Genomic DNA, 24,547 nt, shown 5'->3' on the forward strand with positions numbered 1-24,547 from the left:
AGAGATTGAGTCAATTTTTATCAAGTACTTATACATCAGCCTCAAAGCTTCATAATATTCGCTATATATAATATACATGTATAGATTCTTCACAACCATTTTTAGTGAATTTTGAAATTAGTGGTGAGTATGGATTCTTTACAATCATTTTTGGTGAATTTGGAAGCACTTGAAAAACAATCTACCTAACAGAGAAGTATTTCTCCTCCATCGTCCGGCCTTTGCAATACTAAGGCTGAAACATCTCGGTTAACTTCCCGAACCAAAAGACTTCGGCTAAGATACGAACTGATATTAAACGTCTCAACAAATTTTTGATGTGCTCAAAGCGCTTTGTCGAAATGTAAGATTCTTCTGAACCAGTTTTTAGAAGTTTTTGGTACCACACAGACCAACGTTCTAAGCGGTCCAAGTGAAATCCTTTTTAGAATGAATCTCTTAACCAAACCTAAGAATGAAATACTTCGATAATCCCTCGATATACAAGGAAATGCATGCCAATATGCCAAACTCACAAACTAACAGACCCTGCAACGTTCTCTAAAATCGTGCCAACACACTGCCACATCTACATCTTAATAGAATTGCGATCATCAACAGATATTTCAAAGCTCTGCATAAATATCTTTATCGAACACATTAAAATTTGATATATGTAACGCAACACCGTTGTAGCACAAAAACAATGCCAAGCTGCATATACTCGTACAATTTTGTATGGAAACAAGTCAACACATTGAGCGCCAAACAGCAATGATTGCAATCAGCTAAAACAACAACAATAACAATGCAAAGAACGCGTGACAAGCGAGCAAGATGAAATACCAAAGTATGATTAAGGGGAAGTAGTCAGCAAATCAGGAAAAAAAGTGTAAAGAATAGCCACATGCTGCATGCCACATGCCACATAATCAAGCCTTGCAGCAGCCAATACTCGTATGTACATACAACACGCAGGCCAAAGAGGAGTAAGATCACGATTTCTTACCAGTCGACGACATGGCGTGATGCGATCTTAAGTATGTAGATAACTGCAAAGGTTTTGTGTGTGTGTGTGTGTGTGTATGAGTACACCTTGAATCTGGCAATGACATTGTGGGAGGGGAGCTGTGCCGCTGTGCCTTGCCTGGCATGTTGTGGTCACTTCGGTATTTGGTGTTTAGCGATTGGCGCTGGAGACATGTATTGGCAACGGTAAATATTGCGGTGATAATGCAATGAGTACCGCAAACAAACACACATACATACTTACATACATACATATATACATATGCATATGCTCATGTTGTTTGTGGCTGTGTGCTGTCAATAGTTTAAGGTTAGTTATAGTTAGATGTTGTTTGTTTTGCATTGGTTCGACACCTGCGTCTTGTCATTCGCCTTAAAGGCGTTTTAGTGCGGCTTTTAGCTTGTGGCATGTGGCATGTGGCATACGACTGTTGGCTGGCTGCTTCGCCTGGGAACGCTACGATGGCGAAAAATACTTGTTGGTGCTGCTGCTATTGTTTTTGTTGTTGTTTGTGGTGTTAGTGACATAGTACCGTTTGCTATTTTTGCATTTTACTGTAATGACGTTTCGTGTTGTTGCCTGTCTATTATATTTTAATAACAACAAAATATTTTAATAACAACAACAAAAATTTTGGTGGAATTGCTAATATGTAATCTGTTGACGGTGGCGCCGCCTATTGGGTGAAGCTGTTGCTGCGTTTTATTATTATTTTTTTAATATTAAAGCTGAGTAATTTAAACCTTAGAATTCGACAGTCCATTTTCATTTAGGAAAAATTTTATTAAAAAAAATCATTTATAAAAATTTAAAAAGTTCTCTTTTAAAAAATTAGCCGTTGGAATGAAATATTAAAAAAATATGAGTTTAAAGTTCGGCAAAAATTTAAAAAATTCTCTTTTAAAAAATTAGCGTTGAAATAAAATATTAAAAAAATATGAATTTAAAGTTCGGCAGTAATAACGTCAGCTAAGAAAATTTAAATAAAGGTATCGATATACATATATTATATACATATATTATATGAAAAAAGTTATCGATATTTCGACTTATCGAGCACTCGAAAGTTTTAATATTAGCTAAGAAAAATAAACGTGTTATCGATATACATATATTGTATACCAAATTTTATCGATATTTCGACTTATCGATAAATCGATAATGAAAAAATTATAAATATTAAACAGTTTCACTTCTTTTTATACAAAAATACATATTGAAATATTGAAAAGTAAAATAGCATCATAATAACTATGGCTAGGTAAGTTAGGGAGATAAGAAGCAATGTGTCTTATATTCTCTCTCAAAATTACACGTGGAACTTATAAAATTTAGCTCATAATGGATTAAAAAATCTAAATTTATACAGATTATATAATCGGTAAATGAATATCGTTTATCGAAATTTCGATTATAAAATATATCGATAACACGTAAAGGTTTGATAAAATTTAAATTTGATACAGATTTTATATGTGTTGAATTAATATCGCTTATCGAGATTTCGATTATAAAATATATTGCCAAATCAATACTTATATCGATATATATGTATATATATATAAGTTTTCGATATTATTTCTTCTTTATTAAAATTAAAAAACATTAAAAAAAAATAAAATGTTTTGTAATAACAGTTTTCTCCTATTTTTTACATACATATGTATGTTGATGAAAAGCTTTCTAGGTCCCTATGAATATTTGTATAGTTTGGAGAGTAGAAAGCATCGAAACACTTGTTTTCGTATTAAATAAGATATTATGAGTATTAAAAAGCCATTTATATACCTAATGCAACTTTATTAGTTCTAGAATTAGATTCTTGCTAATCTTAAAGACCTTACATATGAAAATTTAGTGTATCCTAGGTCAAAGTAATATCCTATCTTCCAATTCTGCTTCTAATGGTGTGCAGGTATGTACCTTTCAAGGCTGCAATGCCAAATTACAATATGTTAGTAATTTATTTGCATTTCTCGCCTAGCCCACAATTGTCCGCTCCACCTTTAACAAAACGAACAACCACTCGCTTACTTTCGCAGCTAACAGCATTTTCGCAGTACCAAATGTCAATAACAGTGTCAAGTACTTTTTTAATATTTTCGTTTATATTACTGGCATTCCCGCCCCTACGCCACTCACACTCTTTTGGACTGTGTCTCGCTTTCCTTTGCATTTGGCCAAGCGTTGAGATCATGATCTTCGTCGGTGAGGTTAAATGCGGTGGACACATTACATGTGAGTTGTGTGGCATACTGACATTCGTTGTGATTGTTGTTGTTGTGCGTTGCTATTTTTCGTTTTTTGCTGTTGTTTTTTCTTGTTTTGTTTTTTGGTTTCTTGCTTTTCAAAGCTCGTCTGCTGTTGCGTGCGGACGCATCTACATAGGTCCCCAGTAAATATACTCAAATGTGCAACATGTTGCGAGCCATTGACAGTGCATTGATGATGTTACACGCTGTAGTTTTGCATTTTTGCTTGTTCGTGTTGGTTTCTTTACCAAACTAAAAATGTGTACGTGTGTGTGTGCAGATTGTGCGCTGGTGTAGTGTTGTGTCTGCCGATAATGGTTTTGGCGGTTTGAGGCCACCAACCGGTGGCAAGTGTCAAATGCGACAACAACGCACAACTGCTGAGCACACAGCAACACACAACATGCAACAGGCATATTACATGCCAACTGCCTTGTGGCCCATTGTTGGCCAGAGTTCCTCTTGCAGCCGGATGGATAATTCCTTGGCGCACAATCAACGATTTTCCGCATTGTTAGATATGGGCAGAATTGGTCATTACCAGCTGGCCGATATACATACCAACGAAGTGTGCGTGTGTGTGTGTGTGAATGTCATGTGCGTTTGTATGCATTTGTTTGGCCGAGAGTACGTGTGTGGCATGCAAATGTGGCATTCGACATGTGGCAGACTTTCTTTGACAGTGCCTTAGCCGCCAAGCTGTGGTTGCATGCCACTAAGCGCTGTGTGTTTGTGTGTGTGTGTGCCGAAGCTTCTTCTACTCTCCTGACTTAATGACACAATTTTGAGCTAAATTGTTGGGTTTCATTTGCTTACATGTTTTTATTGTTGTTGTCGGTTTTTCGATTTCTTTGGTTTTTTTTCTGTGTTTTGTGCCTCAACAATGTGCATTGAGTTCTGTTTGGAATCGGCGTGAAATTAGGTCAGCACTTTCTCAGCTTAAACGCACAGGCACACGCTTACACACGGCACTCGGCACTCATGTAAGCAGCTTTGTCGCAAGCATGTAAGTGTGCGTGTGTGTGTGCGCTCATTTACATGCAAGCGCTTGTCTTAGCAAATAGCAAATAGCGAGAGATAAAAATGCCGGTGATGCGTTTTGATTAATTGATGACTGTCAAATAAACAAACTAACTGGCAGTTGGTATGCCGTCTACCATGTGTGGCAGCGAAGATCAACCGACCATCGGTAAACAACATGCAGCGCGTCGCTGTTGCGTTGAGTTGTTGGAGCCATGCAGCTGTGTTGGCTGTGCTGTTGAAGCAAACAGCAGGCAAACAGGCAAACAAGCAAACAAACAACAAGTGCGCAAACATTCTTCACCTCAAATCGAATGAGATTTGTGGCCACCTAAATTTCTATTTTTATTCGCTTTGTGGTAAAGGTCGCTTCCTTCTTGGAATCATGTACATATGTACTTACATACAACAGCCATTGTTTTATTACAAATGACCCAATTGCTGCTGATTGGATATTTGTATGCAAGGCTGAAGTGCTGCCTAGCCTGGTCTATAAAGCTGCAACATATTTGAATGTGGTGTTAAATGTTGATAGTTGCAGCGTAACTCGACCTAATTTGTTTGAACTCCAATTTTTATAGTGGATTTGTTCATCTCTGTTATAATTGGTACAGATTCGTCAAACAATCTTAATTTTATTTTTCTTTGTTTTTCAAAAAATGATTGATTTTCAGGGAATCTTCAGGGAATAACTGAATTGGACTTTATTGCTAGCGTTAAACATTTAATTGAGCTATAAACTCGAGTTTAATGCACAATTTTGTGCGTAACAGTGAAGAATGCTCATACTTCAACCAAATTGCTCTGTTCATTAAAATTAATTTTAATTTTTTTCAGGAAAATGCTTTTAACTCGAGTTTATTGATTTATTTGGCGTTTAATATAAAATCAAATACACAAAAATAGAGTTTATCGAGTATATCATATACACATATTAATATAAATGAATTTTTTCTTAAGTGTCACATTTTTTCAGAAATGTTTTAAACTCGAATTTATTGACCAATTTGGTGTTAAGCAATAAACAAAACTCAAAAATAGAGCTTATCATATAAATTAATAGAAATTCAACTTTTCTCAAATATCACATTTTTCCATAAGTTTTTAAACTCGAGTTTATTGACAATTTTGGTGTTTAACACTCAACACTGCGCATAAATACATAGTATACCATATATTACTTCCTTTTTTTACACTACATCTTTTTACAAAAGTTTTTTATTGCGCCTTAAACTCGAGTTTATGAAGTGTTTAACATTTAAGACTGCACATAAAAATAGAGTTTACCATGCTACTTTCTTAAATTTATTACTCATGTTATTTTATCCTTCATACTTCTGAGAAAATGTTAATATATTGTGCTTTTAACACGAGTTTATTGACTATTTTGGTGTTTAACATTCAATACTGCGCATAAATTCAAAGCATACTATATGTTACTTCCCTTAATTTTTCAAAATTTTTTTATGAACATTTTATACTGCGTCTTAAACTCGATTTCATTGAGTGTTTAACATTAAAGACTGCTCATAAAAATAGAGTTTCCCATATATTAATTCCTGAAATTTTTCTTTTGTTATATGAGCCTTCATATTTTTCAGAAAAGTTTCGTATTGTGCTTTAAACTCGAGTTGTTTCACCAATGTGGTGTTTAACATTAAACACTGCTCACAAAAGCAAAATGTATTATACATAAAAGTTCGTTCAACATTTACAAAAAAAAAAGGTTTTTAAAAATGTTTATGTTGTGTTATAAACTCGATTTATATTAGTGTTTAACTTCACAAACACGAGTTTATGACTCATTTTCGTGTTTAGCATAAGCGATAATGTACAAAAATAGAGTTTATTATTCAATTCGTTGTAAACTTTTGTACTTTTAAATTTTCCTAAACACCACTTTTTGGAGTTTATGGGAACACAACCTGTCGTGAGAGCGAATTCGGACACACGATTGAAAAATTTTACCACACTCTTGAAATATTTGATATTTTCAGAGCAGATACCATATGTATGATCACAAGCCTTTTTCGTAAACTCAAAATCTTAAACTCGAGTTTATAACACTTAACTCCGTGAAGAGACAGATCACAGTTTCTTATTCCCCTTAATGGGAACACAAAAGAGTCTTTCATAAACACGAACTCTTAAACTCGAGTTTATAACAGTATGTTAACAACAAAACCTTGCAGCAATAAATCTTTTTAACTCCTCATTAATTTGAAATTTCTCACAATGTTTTAGAAGTGCGCGCAACTAACGGTATTTCTGCGCTTCAAATATTTAGCATGCTATTAATGCAAATGCGCAAGCACAACGCTTTCAAAGCGAGCTGCGGCTACAATTGCCATAAAAAAGCAAACAACAACAACAAAAAATGTTAACACAAAATAGATAAAGCTCAATTTTACGAGGAAAAATTTTGTGTTAATCGGTCATTTGCCGCTTCGTTGATTGGTGAAAGAATGAAATTTCTTTCTTTCCAATTCTAAAACTTGAGCCTTGACTGAATGTGTGTGTGTAAAAAATAATTGCAATTTAATTGCGAAATTCCAGTGATCACCGAGATATGCGGCATTACGAAATTCTAAGTGATTATATGAGCATTCTAACGTTTCCATGTATATAATGTATATATGTATATATATATATATGGGTGTGTGTGTGTGATGGCAACGTGTGGCATGTGTGGGATTTTATATTGCAATTGCTATCTATGCTGCGTCGGCTCTTCTCTTTGGCTTGTTATTTTTCTTTTTTATTTTCCATGTGTGGTTTATTATTGTTTTGAGTAGAATAACGGTTTGTCTACAATTGAAAAGTAGTTAGTTTGTAAGAAATCAATTACAATTTGACTTGCTTTCAAAAAGCTGTGTGGATTAGTGACCCTTCTACATATATGTATGTATATGTATTTATATTGAATGTTTGCTCTCACACACATTCATGAACACAGTTTTAATGATTTTGTGCCAATTTTGTAAATTTTAACTATTCGTAGACATTTAGAAGTTTCGATGAGAACTCTGAAGACTGCTGAAAGTACAGGAAATGTTTACAGCATATGTATGTATACACTCATATTAAGGTTAAATGATTTTTAGTTGAAAAATAAATATATTTGCCTCCCGGTTGCAAATATAATGGAAGCTCTTGAAAGCTTTAAGGTAGTAGAAGGGGTACGAAATTGTAAAACCATTGGTTCGTGAAATTTCGGGAAATTATTTTCTATATTTATATAGTATTTAAAAAAAACTTTGAAGAGCTTTCGCACAATGAAAGCTTCTAATTCCACCTACACAATTAACTTTCAGAATCATATATTTTATAAATAGTATGTCGAAATGAAGAGACTAAAATTAAATCAAAAATTGTAAAAGCTTTCGCACAATGTAAGCTATTAATTTCGCTAGAGCTTTCGAGCTTTTATACAAAAAGCTGTCATTGAAGAGGGTAAAAAACAATTTTGAGAACTTTCACGTAAAATAAGTTATTAACATCACTTGGCTGTCAAGCTTTGACACAATGAAATGTCAGAATTGTTATTTTTCTTCTTTGAAATCACACAATAAAAATTCAGCACCATTAAATCTCTATAATTACATATATTGAAGAGAATAAAATAAAAAAAAAATTTGAGGAGCTTTCGGTTATCACCTGAGCTTTTAAGCTTTTACACAATAAATTGTCAGAATTATTATTTTTCTATAATAATTATATTAAAAAAAATATTAAGAAAAACTTTTGAGAGCTTTCGCATAAAGGAAGCTACTAGTATTATTAGAACCTTCTAGCTTTCACACAATAAAATACATATACACATACACATACACATATTATTTTTTTATAATAGTAAATCACATTGCAGAGATGTTAAGAGCTTTCACACCACCAAAGTTCTTAACTTGACTTGAGCTTTCCAGCTTTCACATAATAAAATTTCAGATTCATCGTCGTCTACATACTTACATAATTAGTATTGCATAGCGTTGTGTCATAATGAAATTATTATGGCGCTGAAAGAGTATTCAAAGCTAACAGTGATACAAAAGATCTAATTGCCTACCATAAAAGCATGCACATTAAATTTGTTTGCGCTTATACTTTAATAGTCAAAACAAAAAATAAGACTAATTAAATAATGGTGTAATGAACTCCAGCTTCAACTTCTTGGTGGCTAAAGTTAGAATTGAGTGTTAGCTGAGCAAAGCAAGTCAAATTAAATAAATAAAATAAATTCTTTATTTACTGTGCATGCTTTCATAATTAATGCTCGCTGCTATTAACATTATATAATAGCACTTGACGGCACTAAGGTTCTACTAACTTTTCCTTTATCTAATTACTCTTTGGAATGCGCCGCATGATGCATAGTGTATGCGAGGTGACCATATTTCATTTACCAAAAAGAAAATTCAATTAAGAAAGCACTAAACATTTTAGAGACATATATACACCACATTCTCAGCGCAGCACATGGCGCATGCGCGCACGGATGCATAAATTTTAATTGTTTTCTAAGCATTTTATTATGCAAATGTGCTGAACAGTAGCTCCGCCGATGCTGAGAAATTGTGAAAAGTTAGTCACCCGAAAACATTAAAAGCCATCTAACGGTTAAATGAAATATTTTGTAAACACAAGAAGTCAAGTCACTGCTGCCTGCCGCCTGCTGCTTGTACACCATGTTTGTGGTTGTAATCTAACAAGATTTCCGGCGTTTTGTACGCATGCGCGTGCGCTGCCTGCGCTTCTGGCAAATTAATTAGCGTGCGCTTGTGAGAAAATAGCGGTGTAGGCGTCGTAGGCTGATTGTGCAAACAACAACGCGCTAGCAGTTATTTACACCGTATAACGGTTGCGCAGACATGCTTCGCTGCAGTTGGCAAATGGCAAAAAGCAATAACAAATACAAATACACTAAATGAACTGAGTGGGAAGTAATGAATGTTAAGTGTAAAAGCCGCAACAACGACAACCACAACATCAGACGTCTATAAATTATTTGTAGTTATGTACATATATATGTATATACATACACAGATCTATGTTAATGCTGTAACTCTGTGTGCCAATGACCGACAACAGCAACTCTGCTGACCGTGTACACCAGCGCCCGGTCGCATAATCCACCGCAATTCAACTTGCATAATTTTTACCTTGACAATGAAAACTAAATTTTATTTTTTTCCCCCATTTTCATTTTGTTTCTCGCCTTGTTTTTTGCTTTACTTTTTGCTCACGTCTGCTGCTCGCTGCTTTGTAACGCTTACATTGGCGCTGTTGCCAGCTGGCTTTGACTTTGACTTGGCAAGTCGAGTTCGCTGCAAGCGGTTTGTATTACGCGCAATCTTTCGTATATAATTTATATACATATTTATACATTCATTAACTTAGTTGCTCTTGTTGTTGTTTATAAGCCGTTTCGGCCGTAAGTCAGCGCAACACTTTAACTGCCACCCGTTCCACAGCGGTGTCGGGTTAGGAGTCGCATTTCTGTGTGCCGCTGTGTTCTGAATGAAATTATTTTGTTGTACATAAATACATACATACTTACTAGTAAATATTTATGCACATATAAGTGATGTGTATTTATTTTTGCTGCTGCTCTGGTCGTTGATCTCTTAATGTAATAAAGTTTGCCGTGCAAAAGTCGGGCAAATGTCATGATATTATCATGGCAATAATTAAGGTAAGAAAATTGCCTAAAGTCATGCGCATTAGAGCAGCGGAGTCAACAACACGACAAAAAAATATTTAAAAAAATTCAGAAAAATTTAAAACAATTAAAGAAAATAAAAAAAATTGTCATGGCAGATTCAGCAGTATAAAAAATAAAATTGAAATATATAGCAGAAAAATTAAAAATAAAATTTAAAAAAAAATTAGAAAAAAATATCACAAAAAAAATTAAAAACATTAAATAAAAAAATTGTGTTTCTATTTATCCAACAGTATAACAAAAGATATCCAAAAAAATTTAAGCAAAATAGAATTAAATAAAAAAAAGTTTTGTCTCAACTTTTTAAGGTTATATTATTTCTTTTTGCAACTTTATTTTGTAATTTTTTTCTTAATTTAAACAGAATTTTTTACCATAATTAATGTCATTTGCTCATATTTACCGCTTAGCCGCCAACATCTTATTTTGATTAAAATTATTAGGTACTGCTTAGAATGTTTTTTGAAAAAAAATATAGTTTTTGTTTTAAAATTTTTTTACAGTTATATAATATTTTAAAGATTTTTCTTATTTTAATTTTTATTGTACTATGTTGTGTTATATTACATTATGTTAAGTAAAATTCAGTTATTTCTTGTTATTTGTTATGATTATCGTATGTCGTATTATGGCTATGTAAGGTTTTGCTAAGTTATGTTACGCATTTTACAGTTATGTTAAGTTTTGTTGTATTTTGAGGTGATTTTTTTTAGTTGTGTTATTTATTAGGTTTATCACATGTGGTTTAAGCTATGTCATGTTATGTTTTGCTAAGTTGTGTTACGTAACCTGTAGTTATGTTAAGTTATATTGTATTTTGATGTGATTTGGTGTTATTGTGTTATTTATTATGATTGTTTGTGCAGTTATGCCGCCATATTTCGTTAAAATATACCATCACTTGTTACGTTATGTTATGTTATGTTATGTCATATAATAAAAAGGTATATTACGTCATTGTATGGTACTATGTTATGTTATGCGGTGTTATGCTATGTTGTGTTGTATTATGTTACGGTATGCTATGTTATGTTTTCGTTACTTAAGCTCTGATACAATATGAATATGTGTACATATGTATGTACATGTACACATGTGCATATGTGTGCTATGTTACGTTAAGTCGTTATAAATATTTTATTTTATTTATTTCTTTTTATTTACTTTAATTTAATGTAATTTTCTTTACTTTATTTTATTTTATTTTATAGATGTTTTACCTCTATATACCTACATACATACATATATCGAAATTTTAAAATTTTTTAAAGTAAAACTTTGAAATGTAAATTTTTTGATTAAATATTTACTTTTTTTTGTCAATTCAAAATTTTGAATTGCCATTCGATTACTATCTGTATTAATCTGAAGTATGTATAGTAATAATATATTTTTTTATTTTGAATTTGAGCTAACTTTTAGCAAAAAAGTCTTCGTACTACCGATCGTACTACCGATCGGCAACGGTATCAAAGGCAATAAATTTTTTAAAAATTAAATTGACTATAAAGTAGGTTAGTTTGACTATTTAGTAATTAAAACGACGCTTCAAAAAAAAAAATTACAAAAATAAAATATTTCTTAATAATTTTCCACTTTATTCATTGCATTTTCGTTTACTGATCATTCAATTCTCTTATACTTTCATTTTAATTTAAAAAAATTTCGTTTTCTTCATATAATTTTATTTATGTTCTTGCCACCTCTGCTTGCGGTGCTCATTGCGCTCATTTAGCAAAAGCAATAAATCTCACTTTCAATAAATTTTCTGCAAAATTTTAATCAATTTCGCAGCAGCTACAAATCAAAAGCATGAAACTGTGATTTATCACTTATGATTTAATACACTTTTGCTTTAAACAACTGACAATTGGGTGAAAACAACAACAATTGTCGTTGAAATCACTTTACACTTCATTAATGATGCGACGAATGGAGTTTATTGAGTGCAACCGAAGTGAGTTGACACAAATTGCGCTCAATTGGAGCAACAACAGTAATTAAAGCGCATATAGTTGAGTGTGAGCTCTTTTAAAGTTATGTTAATTGTTGGAAAATTGGTGGACAATTACCTGAAAAGTTGTTTATAATTATGCAATTTAGTGCTCATTATGATTTTCTACTCTTTAAGAAAGAGAGATGTTAACTTGGAAAGTGGTGTTTATGGGTGGAAAAAAATTAAAAAAAAAATATATATAATTAAATAATAAAAACTACAATATTTTTAAAGTAAAAACTATATATTTTTTTGTTGAAACAGTAATGCTCACATTAAGTTAGGTCTATTTCATTAAATTAACTACATATTTTTCAACCAAAATTTGGAAAGTGGCATTTATGGTTGGATAGAAAATAAAATTACTTATATAATAATAAGAAATATTTTTGAAGTAGAAACTATAAAATTTTGTTACAAAATGTTTAGTTCATACCTTCAGATAGGCCTTTATTTATTATTATTATTCAATAACTTCAACATTTCCTCAAAAACTCTTAATTAAGCTCCTAGACTGGCGCCACCGGCTTATAGTCACTACATGTGACACCATATTTATTTAGCGGTTTAATATATAATCCTTTTTTAATAAAAAAAACTAGCCAAACCTCATATTGATTTATATAACGAAACCACAAACACCTAATTATCTTCTCCAAAAAGCTGGCGAGCGCAAGAAAGCTGCTTGGTGTCCATCACAAATCTGCGCAAATGACATGATATTCAATTTTAAGTTGCCAAGCGGACGAACGGCCACACAGCCGGACAATCAGGCAGCGAAGCATTAAATTCACTTGGCTGGCTGGGAATAATTTGGCGAAAAGCCATTGAAAATACAAAAAAAAAACAATAAAAGAAATTATAGAAATACCAGAAAGAGCGCTGCTGGCAAGGTGAAGAGCAAAAAGAACAATAACAACAAAGCCAAACTATAAAAAAATGCCAACATAAAGCAAAACTGCTAACATGAGAACGAATATAAGAAAATTGCTGCTGAGCAGCAAGCGGCCAGCGGCAAGACGCGACTGCGCACAAGTTCATTAGACTTTGACTGCCAGCATTTTACTACATTACGCCTTTTTAGTGAAATATAATTGCAGAAAATCTTAGCAGACAAAAAAATTTAAGAAAAAAGCTAATTGAAAACTAAGGAAAAAGAAGGCAAAAGAGACATTAAAGCAGCTATAATGAGCAAACGGCCAAAATAGCCGCCAAAAAGGAAGACAGCCGAGCGCTGCGGTCAAAGTTTTTGACTGAAGCGAACGGAGCGACAGCGTCTTTAACAAAATAACTTTTGCACAAATATACAGAAATATAATTTTTTTAATAAAAAAACAACAACAAAATAATTACAGCGACAAAGCGCCTCCAAGTAGTGGACGCAAAATATTAATGAAAATCGCACAAATAAATAAATAGCAAAATGACAGGCTAATTCGCGCAACAACAAATTAGCGTTGAATCAGTGATAAATAAATTTAACCGTGGTCAAAAGACACACCAACCGACACGATGCGTCAAACACAACAACAATAAGAAAACAATGAAAAAGAGAAATTAATTAAACCCGCCAATGAACCGCATCGTTGCGCCTTCGAGGTTCAATCAACGCATGCGCAGGAGTGATTGATTAACGGAAAACGCCCTCTCATGCGACGCTGAGAGCCAGTGTAGCTTGAGCACTTGTTCAGCTTCAACTCGAGTGGCTGGCCGATGGCCATAGCGGTTGTCAGCTGTCAGTGGGTGCAAATTTTTTGATCGCATCAGTTCGGCAGTCTGGTCTCACGACACGCAATGTGATAGCATCTTCAAGCTAACGAGAGAGCTTCTGCTATTACGGTGCTGAGTAGCTTTTTTTCTCATTTTTTATGATTTCTAATTTTTTAATTTTTAATTTTTTTTTATTACTTTAATTTAAAAAATAATTAAAAAATTAAATTTTATTAATTTAATAAATAAAGGTACACCTGACTAATTTCAAAGTTTAACAATTAAATTAAATAAAAAAATAAAAAAAATAAATTCTTATTAATTAAATTAAATTTAATTTTTTTAATTACTGAAAGTATTTTATTTTGGTTTTTTTGAATTATTTGTTTTAAAATTTTTGGTAATTTTGTTTTTATTTTTAATTTTGTTTTAATTTATTTTAATTTATATTTTTATTAATTTAATTAAATTTTATTTTTTTAATTACTGCAAGTATTTCAATTTGGTTTTTTTCTGAATTTTTGTTTTAAAATTAAAAAAAAATTGTTTTTATTTTTAATTAAATTTTCTATTTTTTAAATTTATGTTAATTTATTTTTTTGTATACTATGCTGGATTCTTATTAAATTTTCTGCTTTTTTGTACTTTCATATTATTTCATTTTCATTTTTGTAAAATTTATTTACTTTAAAATTTTGAAATTAATTACAATTAATTAAATTTAATTTATTATAATTTTATTGTTAATTTTACGTTATTTGTAATTACTTACTTCGTGTTGCAAAGCGATCTGCTCTCGTTCCGTATACCAAAACCCCCAGCAACCTTAACCTAAAAAAAACTATAATTACGGTCTGCCTCTTGCAGCAACAGACCACCGAAAAAATAAGTACCACCTAGTAGCGCTTCAAGCTGTTGACAAACGCTATCATTATACGAGTATTGGTCATGACATTGTTTTTGTAGATTTTGAAAACCACCAAGTTAGCTGCTGCCGCCACAACACTTACACAACTCAATGTATAGTTAATCTTATGGCTATTTGTTGTTGCTAGTGAACATTTTTGTGGATTATAGAATGTGTCTCGACAGTTTTTTAGACATATTTTTCAATAATTTTTTTTTGCTATTTATTTATATTATCATTACTTTTTGCGGTTTTCTTTTTACACGCTCAGAGCGTTGACTTTCTTCGCCACAGCGCAACCAATGCTGCCATATGCTGCCACTTGCTTCTCAGCTGGCGACCTTGAGTCCCATTGAAATTTTTCGGTACTCTTTTTTATACATGCTTTTTATCTACTCAGCCGTTGTAAGCCGTTGCTGGCCATCGGCAACGTTCGTTCGTTCGATCGATTGCTGGCTACCAAACGCGTGCAATTGCGGTGATCTTGAATTTTCGTACGCTAAGTTTAAGTTGATCTTCACGAATATAAGTTTGCGGTGGAAAGCCGAGGAGTCAAGGAAATTCATTTGTTGTTTTTATGCACGAGATTTGACTCTTTTGCCAATTGCGCTTGCAAGTACACCCCGTTGCTTGTGCGCACACTTTTCGGTAAACTATTTTGTGTGGTTGTAGACAGGGGTCAATAGCGCTCTTCGGTATGCGCTGGCAAGTGCTTTTAGCAGCTTAACTGCTTGATAATAGGTACTTGTGTTTTTGTAAAATCTATTATCAGCATGTCTCACAGCTGGAAGTTATTGAAGAATGCATTATTAAATTGTTTTTTAAGCGCCAGTGAGTGAGCATTACCTGGTCACTGAAGTGGCACATGAAGCAGCATGACGGTGGATTGTGCGCGCTTAAGTGTGGCGTTTGAAGTGGTGCTTAAAATGAAATATTGCCATGAGAAATGATACAGTTGTATTTAAATGGCGGCTTCTTTGGCGTTAGTATAGAGTTTTGTTGCAGTTTTAGCCCAAAAAATTTTTAAAACTTTTAAAAATTAAAGGCAATTGAAATAAAAATGTTTGAAAGCTCTATAAAAATATAATTCGATATTAAAAACTTATGTTCAGGGCAGTTTGTTTTAATTAATTTTTGCTTGTCAAATGCATTCCAATTTGTTTCTATAATTTTTAAAACATTCTATGTTTTCTATGTTTTTTTCTGCCTTTCTTAGTTTTATGTGTGGTTGAATGGATTTATTTATGTTCCTATAGATTACTAGGTATTTCTGCTCCTTTCTATGTTTTTCTATGCATTTCTATGTTTTTATATTTTATACCTATGTATTTAAATGCATGTATATATACATTTCTTAATGTTTCTACTCCTTTCTACGTTTTTCTATGTCTTTCTATGTTTTTCATATTCATACATCTGTGTATTTCTATGCATTTATATATGTTTCTATGTCTTTCTATATGCCTCCATGTCTTTCTATGTGATTCTATGTTTATTACCTCATTCATTATTGAAAATCAAAACTATGTTTCCATACAAACATCGTAACAGTAAAAAGTTTTAGAGCAACTTTAACCAGAAACAACAAAAAAAAAACGAAACACTACAAAGAAAGTCTGTTGGTGTCAAATGTCACTCACACACCGATGGTGCATAACTCATTTGTTGAATGAATGACTTAAGAGCTTAGCAAATCCATTCTCTCGACTGACTTAATTTTTTAGACGCATCTATTTTACATATAGACCACTTACTAAAAAGTTTTACACATGGATTTGTATAGCTTCGTTTTGGGTCTGACACTTCAGTCGGCAAATGCAGTTATTATTGTTGTTATTTTCCTCAATTTATTTATTTAATTTTATGTGCAGTGCTAATGAGAATTCTAAGAAGATGTGCAAGTACTCATACTTGACATAAAGAAAAATTGATGGAGTTAAATCTTCTGCCATAAAGAGTCTTCGAAACTGGCATGAAATAAAAGTAGAACACAAAAAAGACTGAACACTTCCTGAAACTAAGTCTACTGCCACTTTGCTTATGTAGCTTTGTGTAAGCTATTTGTTGCTGTTGTTGTTGTCGAAAATGGAAAATGGGTCAATAGTGCCGTCGTAAAGTACGTGGAGGTGGCTTTCAAGTCTATTAAAAAGATGTTAAACACACAAAGCGATGGCAAAGGCGGCAAAACTAAAGAGCGGAAAAAAGAAGACGACTAACGTGGTAAGGTTAAAAAGCGCAGCTTGTGGAAATATTTAGAAAAATGTTGAGTGTGTTATCGATTTTATTATTATATTTTATATGTAACAGAAGTATGTTCTTCTTTTATCGATATTAATTATACATTAATTATGCGTTATTTGATTGGTTACTTAGGAAAATCGAAAATATTATATTATTGATTTCAATATACGTTTGTACATAGATCGTTTAGAAACAGGCTTGCAATATTTTTACCGAGAATAATCTACTATTAAAAAATTTGTATTGGTTATCGCTAAAGTTTTTTAAAATTTATATAACTAATAGCAAAATATTTGTAGTAAGCAATATTATAAAAAATAAATCGATAAAAAATGGGTTTCAACTTTTTTTCCAATCGATAACATATATATATTTTTATTAACTTTTATCGCAAAAGACACTATTTATAAAAATAAATCGATAAGAAGTCGGTTTCGATTTTTTTAAATCGATAACTTGTATAATTTATTATTATTATTTTTTATTGTAAAAGTCACGTTATGTCTAGCATCAACAAATTTGCAGTACATGATGTTATATAATCGATAAATCGATTAAATATCGGTTTAAATTTTTTTATCGATAACATGTATAATTTATTATAAACAAAACTAACCGCAAAACCGTTAACGATAGGACATAATTGATAACAAATCGATATCGATTAATTGTTTATCATTAACATAAATAAATGATCATTAATGCTATGTTGATCGAATCTTCAGCTATAAATGTGATTCTTAACATGTTGATCGATAAGGCATATGTCAAAATCGCTATAAACCCAACCTAATGTACATATTTAATATAAATAAATAATCGATAACCGCTAACCGATTGAATATTTATGTTTTCTACCACCTTTCGTAATTAAAAATTTTATTTTTTAATTTTCAATAAAAAGACTTTAGGGTAATCTGTTGAATCATGTGGATACGTATACATATGTACATACATATGAATGATCAGAGGCCAGCTGCTTAGCGACTTCATTGCATCCGCTTAATGCCGCTTTGTCGTCTAACCCTTTATTATTGTTATTATAATTTTGTTATCTATTCTATGATTATTGACAGACATTTTCGTTACGTCCGAGCTACGGGTTTGAGCATCAGCATATTATTGTATCGAAAAGCCATAAATAAAATGAGGCTGTAAGTCATAAAGCGCAACAACCCGGGGCATAAACACTGATTGGTGATTCGCTGGTGGAATGAGCAATTAAAAGCGGTGAGCGTTTGTTGCTTTGCTTGTTTTAATTCTTTAACAAAAGCTATGTGAAAACTTTATAGTTATTGTTGTTGTTATATTTATTGTTTTTGTTCGGCTTTCTTCATATTCCTTCTAATCGATTTTAATTTCTTTCTCGCATTCTTCCGCAGGCTTGTGGGTTATGTGAAAGTCCGCCATTTGCCGGTCATAACTCAATTTACAACTATAAATAAATTAATGAGCGACTAAATAACGGAAAATGTCTAGAATTCATACAAGACTAATCTGCATATGTTAGTAAGTAAATACACACATACATTTACACACACAAGTGTCTGGCCGCGCGACCGAGCGACCAACTGACTGAATGAAGATTTCACCTGAAGACCGTTAAAATATTTTAAATGCTGCTTACGGGAGGCGTAAACGCCGCACAACCAAACAGTCAAAGGGCGACTGCAATGGAAACAGCACCAACAGCACCAACAACAACAACAACAACAACAAGTATTAATAGTCGGTTGTACGCCTGGGCATTTGTTTGGCGGAAATGAATGAAAATTAGAAGCTTTTGTTTATGATGGAAAATAGTAAATAAATAGTTGGCAAAGAGCAACAACAACAACAACAACGTGGACATAGCGAGTAGGACTAACTAAATCCTCAGTATTGGCTTAGAAATGCAAAAACCGCAAAACGCCATAAAAACAAGCACACACACATGCATACAGAAAAATGCAGACACACATATGTTTGTATATATGTATGTGTATATGTGTATGTTCATATGCATGTATGTGCATTTGCATGCGTGTTGTGCACGGCGCGCAGGTGAATAGGCGTTGCAGCCTTTCAAAAGGTGCGCTGACCCTGCAAGGCGTGCAACCACAATCTCACACTCGACCGCCGCCGGCACTCCGCCACAGCCGGCAGCTTGCTTTGTGGCCCGCCGCACTGGAGCAAACATATAATGGCTGTCATTTTGATTTGATTTATTTTTGTGGCAATTTTTTTTGCTCGCTCGTTCGCTCTTTTTTTTTGAAATTTATTTTCATTAGTGTATAGTGCATTCCGCAGACAAGTGCGGGCAGACTATTTATTTATTTGAGTGAAGCAATCTGTTTATTTGTTTTGATGGTCATATTTATATTGTACATATCTGTTTTCTAAGCACTCCTGTGTTGCCAGATGTGTGCAAATATATATTGTCTATATTATGAGTGTGTGTAAAGCAGGCGGGGGGAATATTTTAATGGGTGACCCAAGTAGAGGTACTTCTATCAATCGTGTTACGCTGTCATGTTATTTTTGTTCTGTATTGTCTGGCTTACCCCTGAACAACGTATCCAAGTCGTTTAACTTTATTACGAAAGTTCTCGTTCTGTAAAGAATGTGTTTCAAGCGCTTCTCTCAACTTATGGTCAACATAATCAGCCTACTGAGAAAACTATTCGCAACACCAACACCCATCTTGAGACCCAGCAAGCATTATTGGATAATATTCGACCGAATAGAGCACGTCCAGCACGCAATGAAGAAAATATAGCAGCCATAGATGAGAGTGTACGCGAAGACCGTGGAGAGTCGAGATTCGACGACGATCGCAGCAAATCGGACTAACATATGGAACGATTTGGTGCATTTCTTTTTTTAAACAAGCAAGATTGTCGCATTGGGGACGAAGAGCAACCTGAAGAGATTCAAGAGCTGCACACATTCATATTTTTGGTCGATTTGCCACCAAGATCGTGTGATATCACACCGTTAGACTTTTTCTGTATGAATATGTAAAGTCTAAAGCCTATGCGGACAATCCCGCTTCGATTCAGGTCTTGAAACAAGACATCACGCATGTCATTTACCAGTTACCAGTCAAAATTTTCGAACGAGTCAACGAAAATTGAACTCAACGGATATACCGCCTGAGACGTAGCCGCGGTCAACACTTGAAAGAGACAATCTTCAAAAAATAAATGCCAAAGAATGTTCTTTGAATGATAATAAACATTCCGCATTAAATTCGAAGTTTCTGTGTTTTTTCTTTAAAAAAGTAGGGAACCTCGAGATGGATCACACTTTAAATTAAATTTTCGTCGTTTGTATTTAAAAAAAATATATATATGAAGATACTAATATTATTTGTTTTTCCCCAATTTGGGTTTTTAGTTGTGTATTAGGGTGGGTCGAAAAAAAAACTTTTTTGTATTAAAAAAAAATAAATAAATAAAATAAAATTTTACACCCCATACTTTTTATCTCTTTATGTTTAAAGTCAATACAAATCATAAGTACAAAAATTATATTACTTCAAAAAAAGAAATAAATAAGTAAAAAATAAGAACACAGAGCTAATGCTAATAAAATAAAATTTATTTTTTTTTTTCGAAAATAAATAAAATAAATTTTTTTTTTCGAAAATAAATGAAGTAAAATTTATTTTTTTTTCGTTTTGGTTTTTTATTTGAGCATTAAGGTGGGTCAAAAAAAGCGAATATTTTTTTTCTTTTGCTACTCTGAAAAACAGGTGCTAAGAAAGTCTTTCAAAAGTCTCAAAAATATGTCACCTCCATATCTACCCAGCAGGAAATTACTTTACAAAAGAAATTAATTTCTTAGTTAAAAAATTGTTTTCCCAAAAATGTCGCTTACAAAATTTTGTCATAACAATATTTTCTAAATTTAATAATACATATATCTCTTCCATACTACTGTCATAGTAACTGAAACAGAATACCAACTGGCCATGCGCCAACACTTGCCTTTGCATTAATTTGCGCCGTTTAAATGAATTGGCGTGAATCAAATGAATTTTGTCGCCTTTTTATAAATAAATTGATGCAAAAATTTAACACAAATGGCATCAATTGAATTTACGCACAATGAAGTTCGCATTCAATGTCAATGACTAGCAGAGTAAATGGCAGGCAGAAAACAACAATACTAAAAACAACACCATAGCACATGCACAAATTGGCTGTGCGCACACACGCATCCCTTCCGCACACTGGTAGAGCCACCCCAATTTAGCAGACTGCGTTCAAATGCGCGACTGGCTGCGGGCTGAGGGCAGAAAATGCAACAGATTTTTCGGCACTAAACAATTTGCAGGCACTTTAAATGAGGCAAATACGCTTAATTAAGCAAAAGAATACATTGACCCCAGCGAAAGAGAGCACCACAAGCACAATTGAACCGCCGCTTTGGCAATCTACTGTTGCTGTGACTAATGACAGCTGATAGTGATTTGTCAAATTTGACAGAAGAGTAGAAAATGCCAAAAACCATACGCACTCTCAATGCAAAATTGCCATAGAAATTGACAATAATGACAGAGCGCAAATAAAACAAAATAAATATAAATAAAATGCAGTATTGTGGCTTAATTTGCGATTTTAGTGGCTTAGCCGAAAGTGTCTGTGTAGTTGGAGCGCAGCGAAGAGTCTGTGCCGAGGGTTGTGTATTGATCGAAATGATTGGTTGCTGGTACCGCTAACAGTATTATATGTCTACCACGTGGCCTTAGCGTTGGTGTTAATGGTGTCAGTGGGTACATAAAAATACCCCAACTTCAGTTACAGTTATATATGTATACACACTACCAAACTGCTTTATTTAGAAAACCGCCGGAAAAATGCCGAAAGAAAATCAATTTGTTTTTATTGCCCGTAACGCCAAAAGCGTGTCAAGGGTCACTCGAGTCGAGCCGGTACCGAAAATTGCAACTTATACATATAGACTAACATACTTGCGTACACACTACGATGCTTGCATACATACACACTTCTACACTTGCAGACATACAAACACATATGAGCTACAGACCATTGCAAGTCCACACATCGAAGCAGGACGCGTGAGTAGGCGGAAATTGCATGTGAGTGTGTTTGTGTGTGTGTGAAATACAATAGCGCTGCCCCTGTGCGCATTTCTGCCTCTAATATGCGGCACATTAATGGATAATTCTTTTTAATTTGGCAGCTGGGAAATAATTAACGGAGTGACAAGTTCTTTTGTTTATACACAATGAAGCATTTATGTACTAAAACACATATATATATGTATGTTTGTGTGTGTAAGTAGCACATTTAGTGCTTACTGCCGCAAATGAGTGACCAATGCCTGCCGCATGCTCTAAGGGGCGCGCTGACAGGTGCACCCTCATGCTTGCGCGCCTCACTGACACCACCCTCATTACAAAAGCTTTGTTTAAGGCGAATTTATATGAATTGTTATATGTATTGTTGTATGAGTTGTTGTATGTGTGTTAAACCAAAAATATTCTAGGAATTTCGTGGAAATTCGCAATGTGTCGCAAAGAGATGTGCAGTGGCAGGTTGTGGCATTAATTTTGCTTATCACGTCACATATGTGCAGTTTTTCTATGTCTCTAGTAGTAAGCATATCAAATATATGCCACAGCTATATATCTCATATATAATTATATATTTGTCCTATATTGTTTGCTCTCTAACTTCTCGCGTCCATTTATTTATTGCCATCACAGATGTCATGCTCTAGCTTGGCTTTATGCCTATAATTGATTCATTACTCATATTGCTTTCTCTTTATTGTTTTTCATGGCATTGCATATGACACAAAATTGTATGGTTATTGAATACCTGCTACTTGCATTTTTTTGTGGTTCATTTCTTCTTAATGTTTAACTATTTATAAATGCAATTTATTGCCTCATATTAATCAATTTATTGCTCATATTAATAAATTTATTTATAATTTATTTATTGCTTGTGTTATTCACTTACCGGCTTGTGCTAATAATGGCAAAAATATGAATGCCACTGCCACTGAGACAGCCAACATGTCGAGCCCCAGTGGACTCGAACCTTTTCTGGTCATCTTGCAATATCCTGGAAATAAAAAAAATCAATTTATTATTAAGCGAGCTGGTTAAAGATTAAAATAAAAAATGTAATAATTGGCGTTTAAAGTAGCAATTAGTAATTAATTTGTTATTGGCAGGTTATAAAAAAATTTGAAAAATTGCGTAGTCGAAAAAGTCTTTTCGTATTTTGTCAATAGATGTCGTTGCTGTCGTATATCTTCAGTGCTACCAATCACATTGTATCTTACTATACACTGGTAGTGTTACTGGTAGTGTTAGAAAGGTGAGATTTTAAGCTTCACTTAGCAAAAAAAAAAAAGTTCGGGTAGCTCAAAAAAAGTTACAGCTGTTCAAAAATGAGTGAAAATAATGAAGAAATTCGCTATATTTTGATATTTTTGTATAAGAAAGGGCCACGCGAGCCACTTGAGATACTTGAGTTCCATAACACAATAAATAACACGCTGAAAAAATAATAAAAAATAAGCTGCACAAATTTTTTCGACCCATAATCAACTGCAAAAGCAAGCGTTACCTACTAAACACATATTTACAAAAAATTCTCAACCATTTTATAAATTTTCGTAAGCACTCAAGTAAGCAGATTTGACTGCGAAGTTTATTGAAATTCTTATTAAGTTTTGGGCTTTACTAACGGTTTCAGTCTTTATAATGAGTTGTCAAAAAAGTCTTGCGGTATTTTATTGAATTTTTTTTTATTGAAATTGACCGATACTACGGCTACGACTATGCCGGTCTCTTTCGACCAATTCAGCGATTTTATCGCAATTTTCGACGACAGGCCTTCCGGAGCGTGGCGCATCTTCGACCACCTCTACATCGGAAAGAAAACGTTGAAACCATCGTTGTGGAAATGGAAACTGTATCGGGTCCATAAACTGCACGAATTTTATTGACGGCTTGAGATGCATTTTTGCCTTTATCGTAGTAGTACTGTAAAAAATGCCGTATTTTCTCTTTATTTTGCTCCATGTTTGCGATGCTATAACTCACGAACGACTTAAATCAAACACGTGTTAGCGCGTGAAATGGCTTTCCAAAAAGGTATAGCATGACCCGATGCGACGAATAAAACTAGAACTACGCGGTTTCAGCGCCAACTAGCGAAAATACCGCAAGACTTTTTTGACAACCTATTATTTTAATCCCTAACCTTACTATTTCGGTAAGCTTTGGTTTTTATACTCTATATTTTGAGTATTTTTATGACCCCTTCTTCCAAATATTACTCTGCTTAATTTTTATGCTGTTTCTTAAACTTGTTTACTACAAATACAATTTTTTTGAATAAAAAACAACAACTAAATGTAAAATTTTGTTATATAAATTGACTTTTTCAGCGCTCACTTAATTTATTTCAGCAATGCGCCAAAATGTAGGCAATACTATTGAAAATACTATATTTGTCGGAAAAATATGTAACAAAGTTTCGAAAAAATTTGCAGAAAATACTTAATTTGATATCTAAACTGACTTTTTCAGCGCACACTTAATTTATTTCAGCAATGCGCCAAAATGTAGGCAACACTATTATAATAACCAATCAAAAACATATTCTTCTGTCGAAAGTATGATTTTTTTCGGAAAAATGTGTAGCAAAATTTCGAAAAAATT

At 33.1% G+C, this 24,547-nt stretch overlaps 1 protein-coding gene across 14 annotated transcripts in view; it reads right to left on the reverse strand.

Annotated features, from left to right (window-relative positions):
- Positions 1-24,547, reverse strand: part of LOC126754026 (titin) — a 120,322-nt gene that overhangs the window by 31,280 nt on the left and 64,495 nt on the right. For all 14 annotated transcript variants that reach the window (XM_050465950.1, XM_050465926.1, XM_050465968.1 and 11 more), the window contains exon 2: positions 22,833-22,937. In XM_050465950.1, coding sequence (XP_050321907.1) covers positions 22,833-22,937 — 105 coding nt within the window. The remainder of the gene's footprint in view (positions 1-22,832; positions 22,938-24,547) is intronic.

The sequence above is a fragment of the Bactrocera neohumeralis genome, chromosome 2 (genome assembly GCF_024586455.1).
Source record: "Bactrocera neohumeralis isolate Rockhampton chromosome 2, APGP_CSIRO_Bneo_wtdbg2-racon-allhic-juicebox.fasta_v2, whole genome shotgun sequence".
NCBI lineage: Eukaryota > Metazoa > Arthropoda > Insecta > Diptera > Tephritidae > Bactrocera > Bactrocera neohumeralis.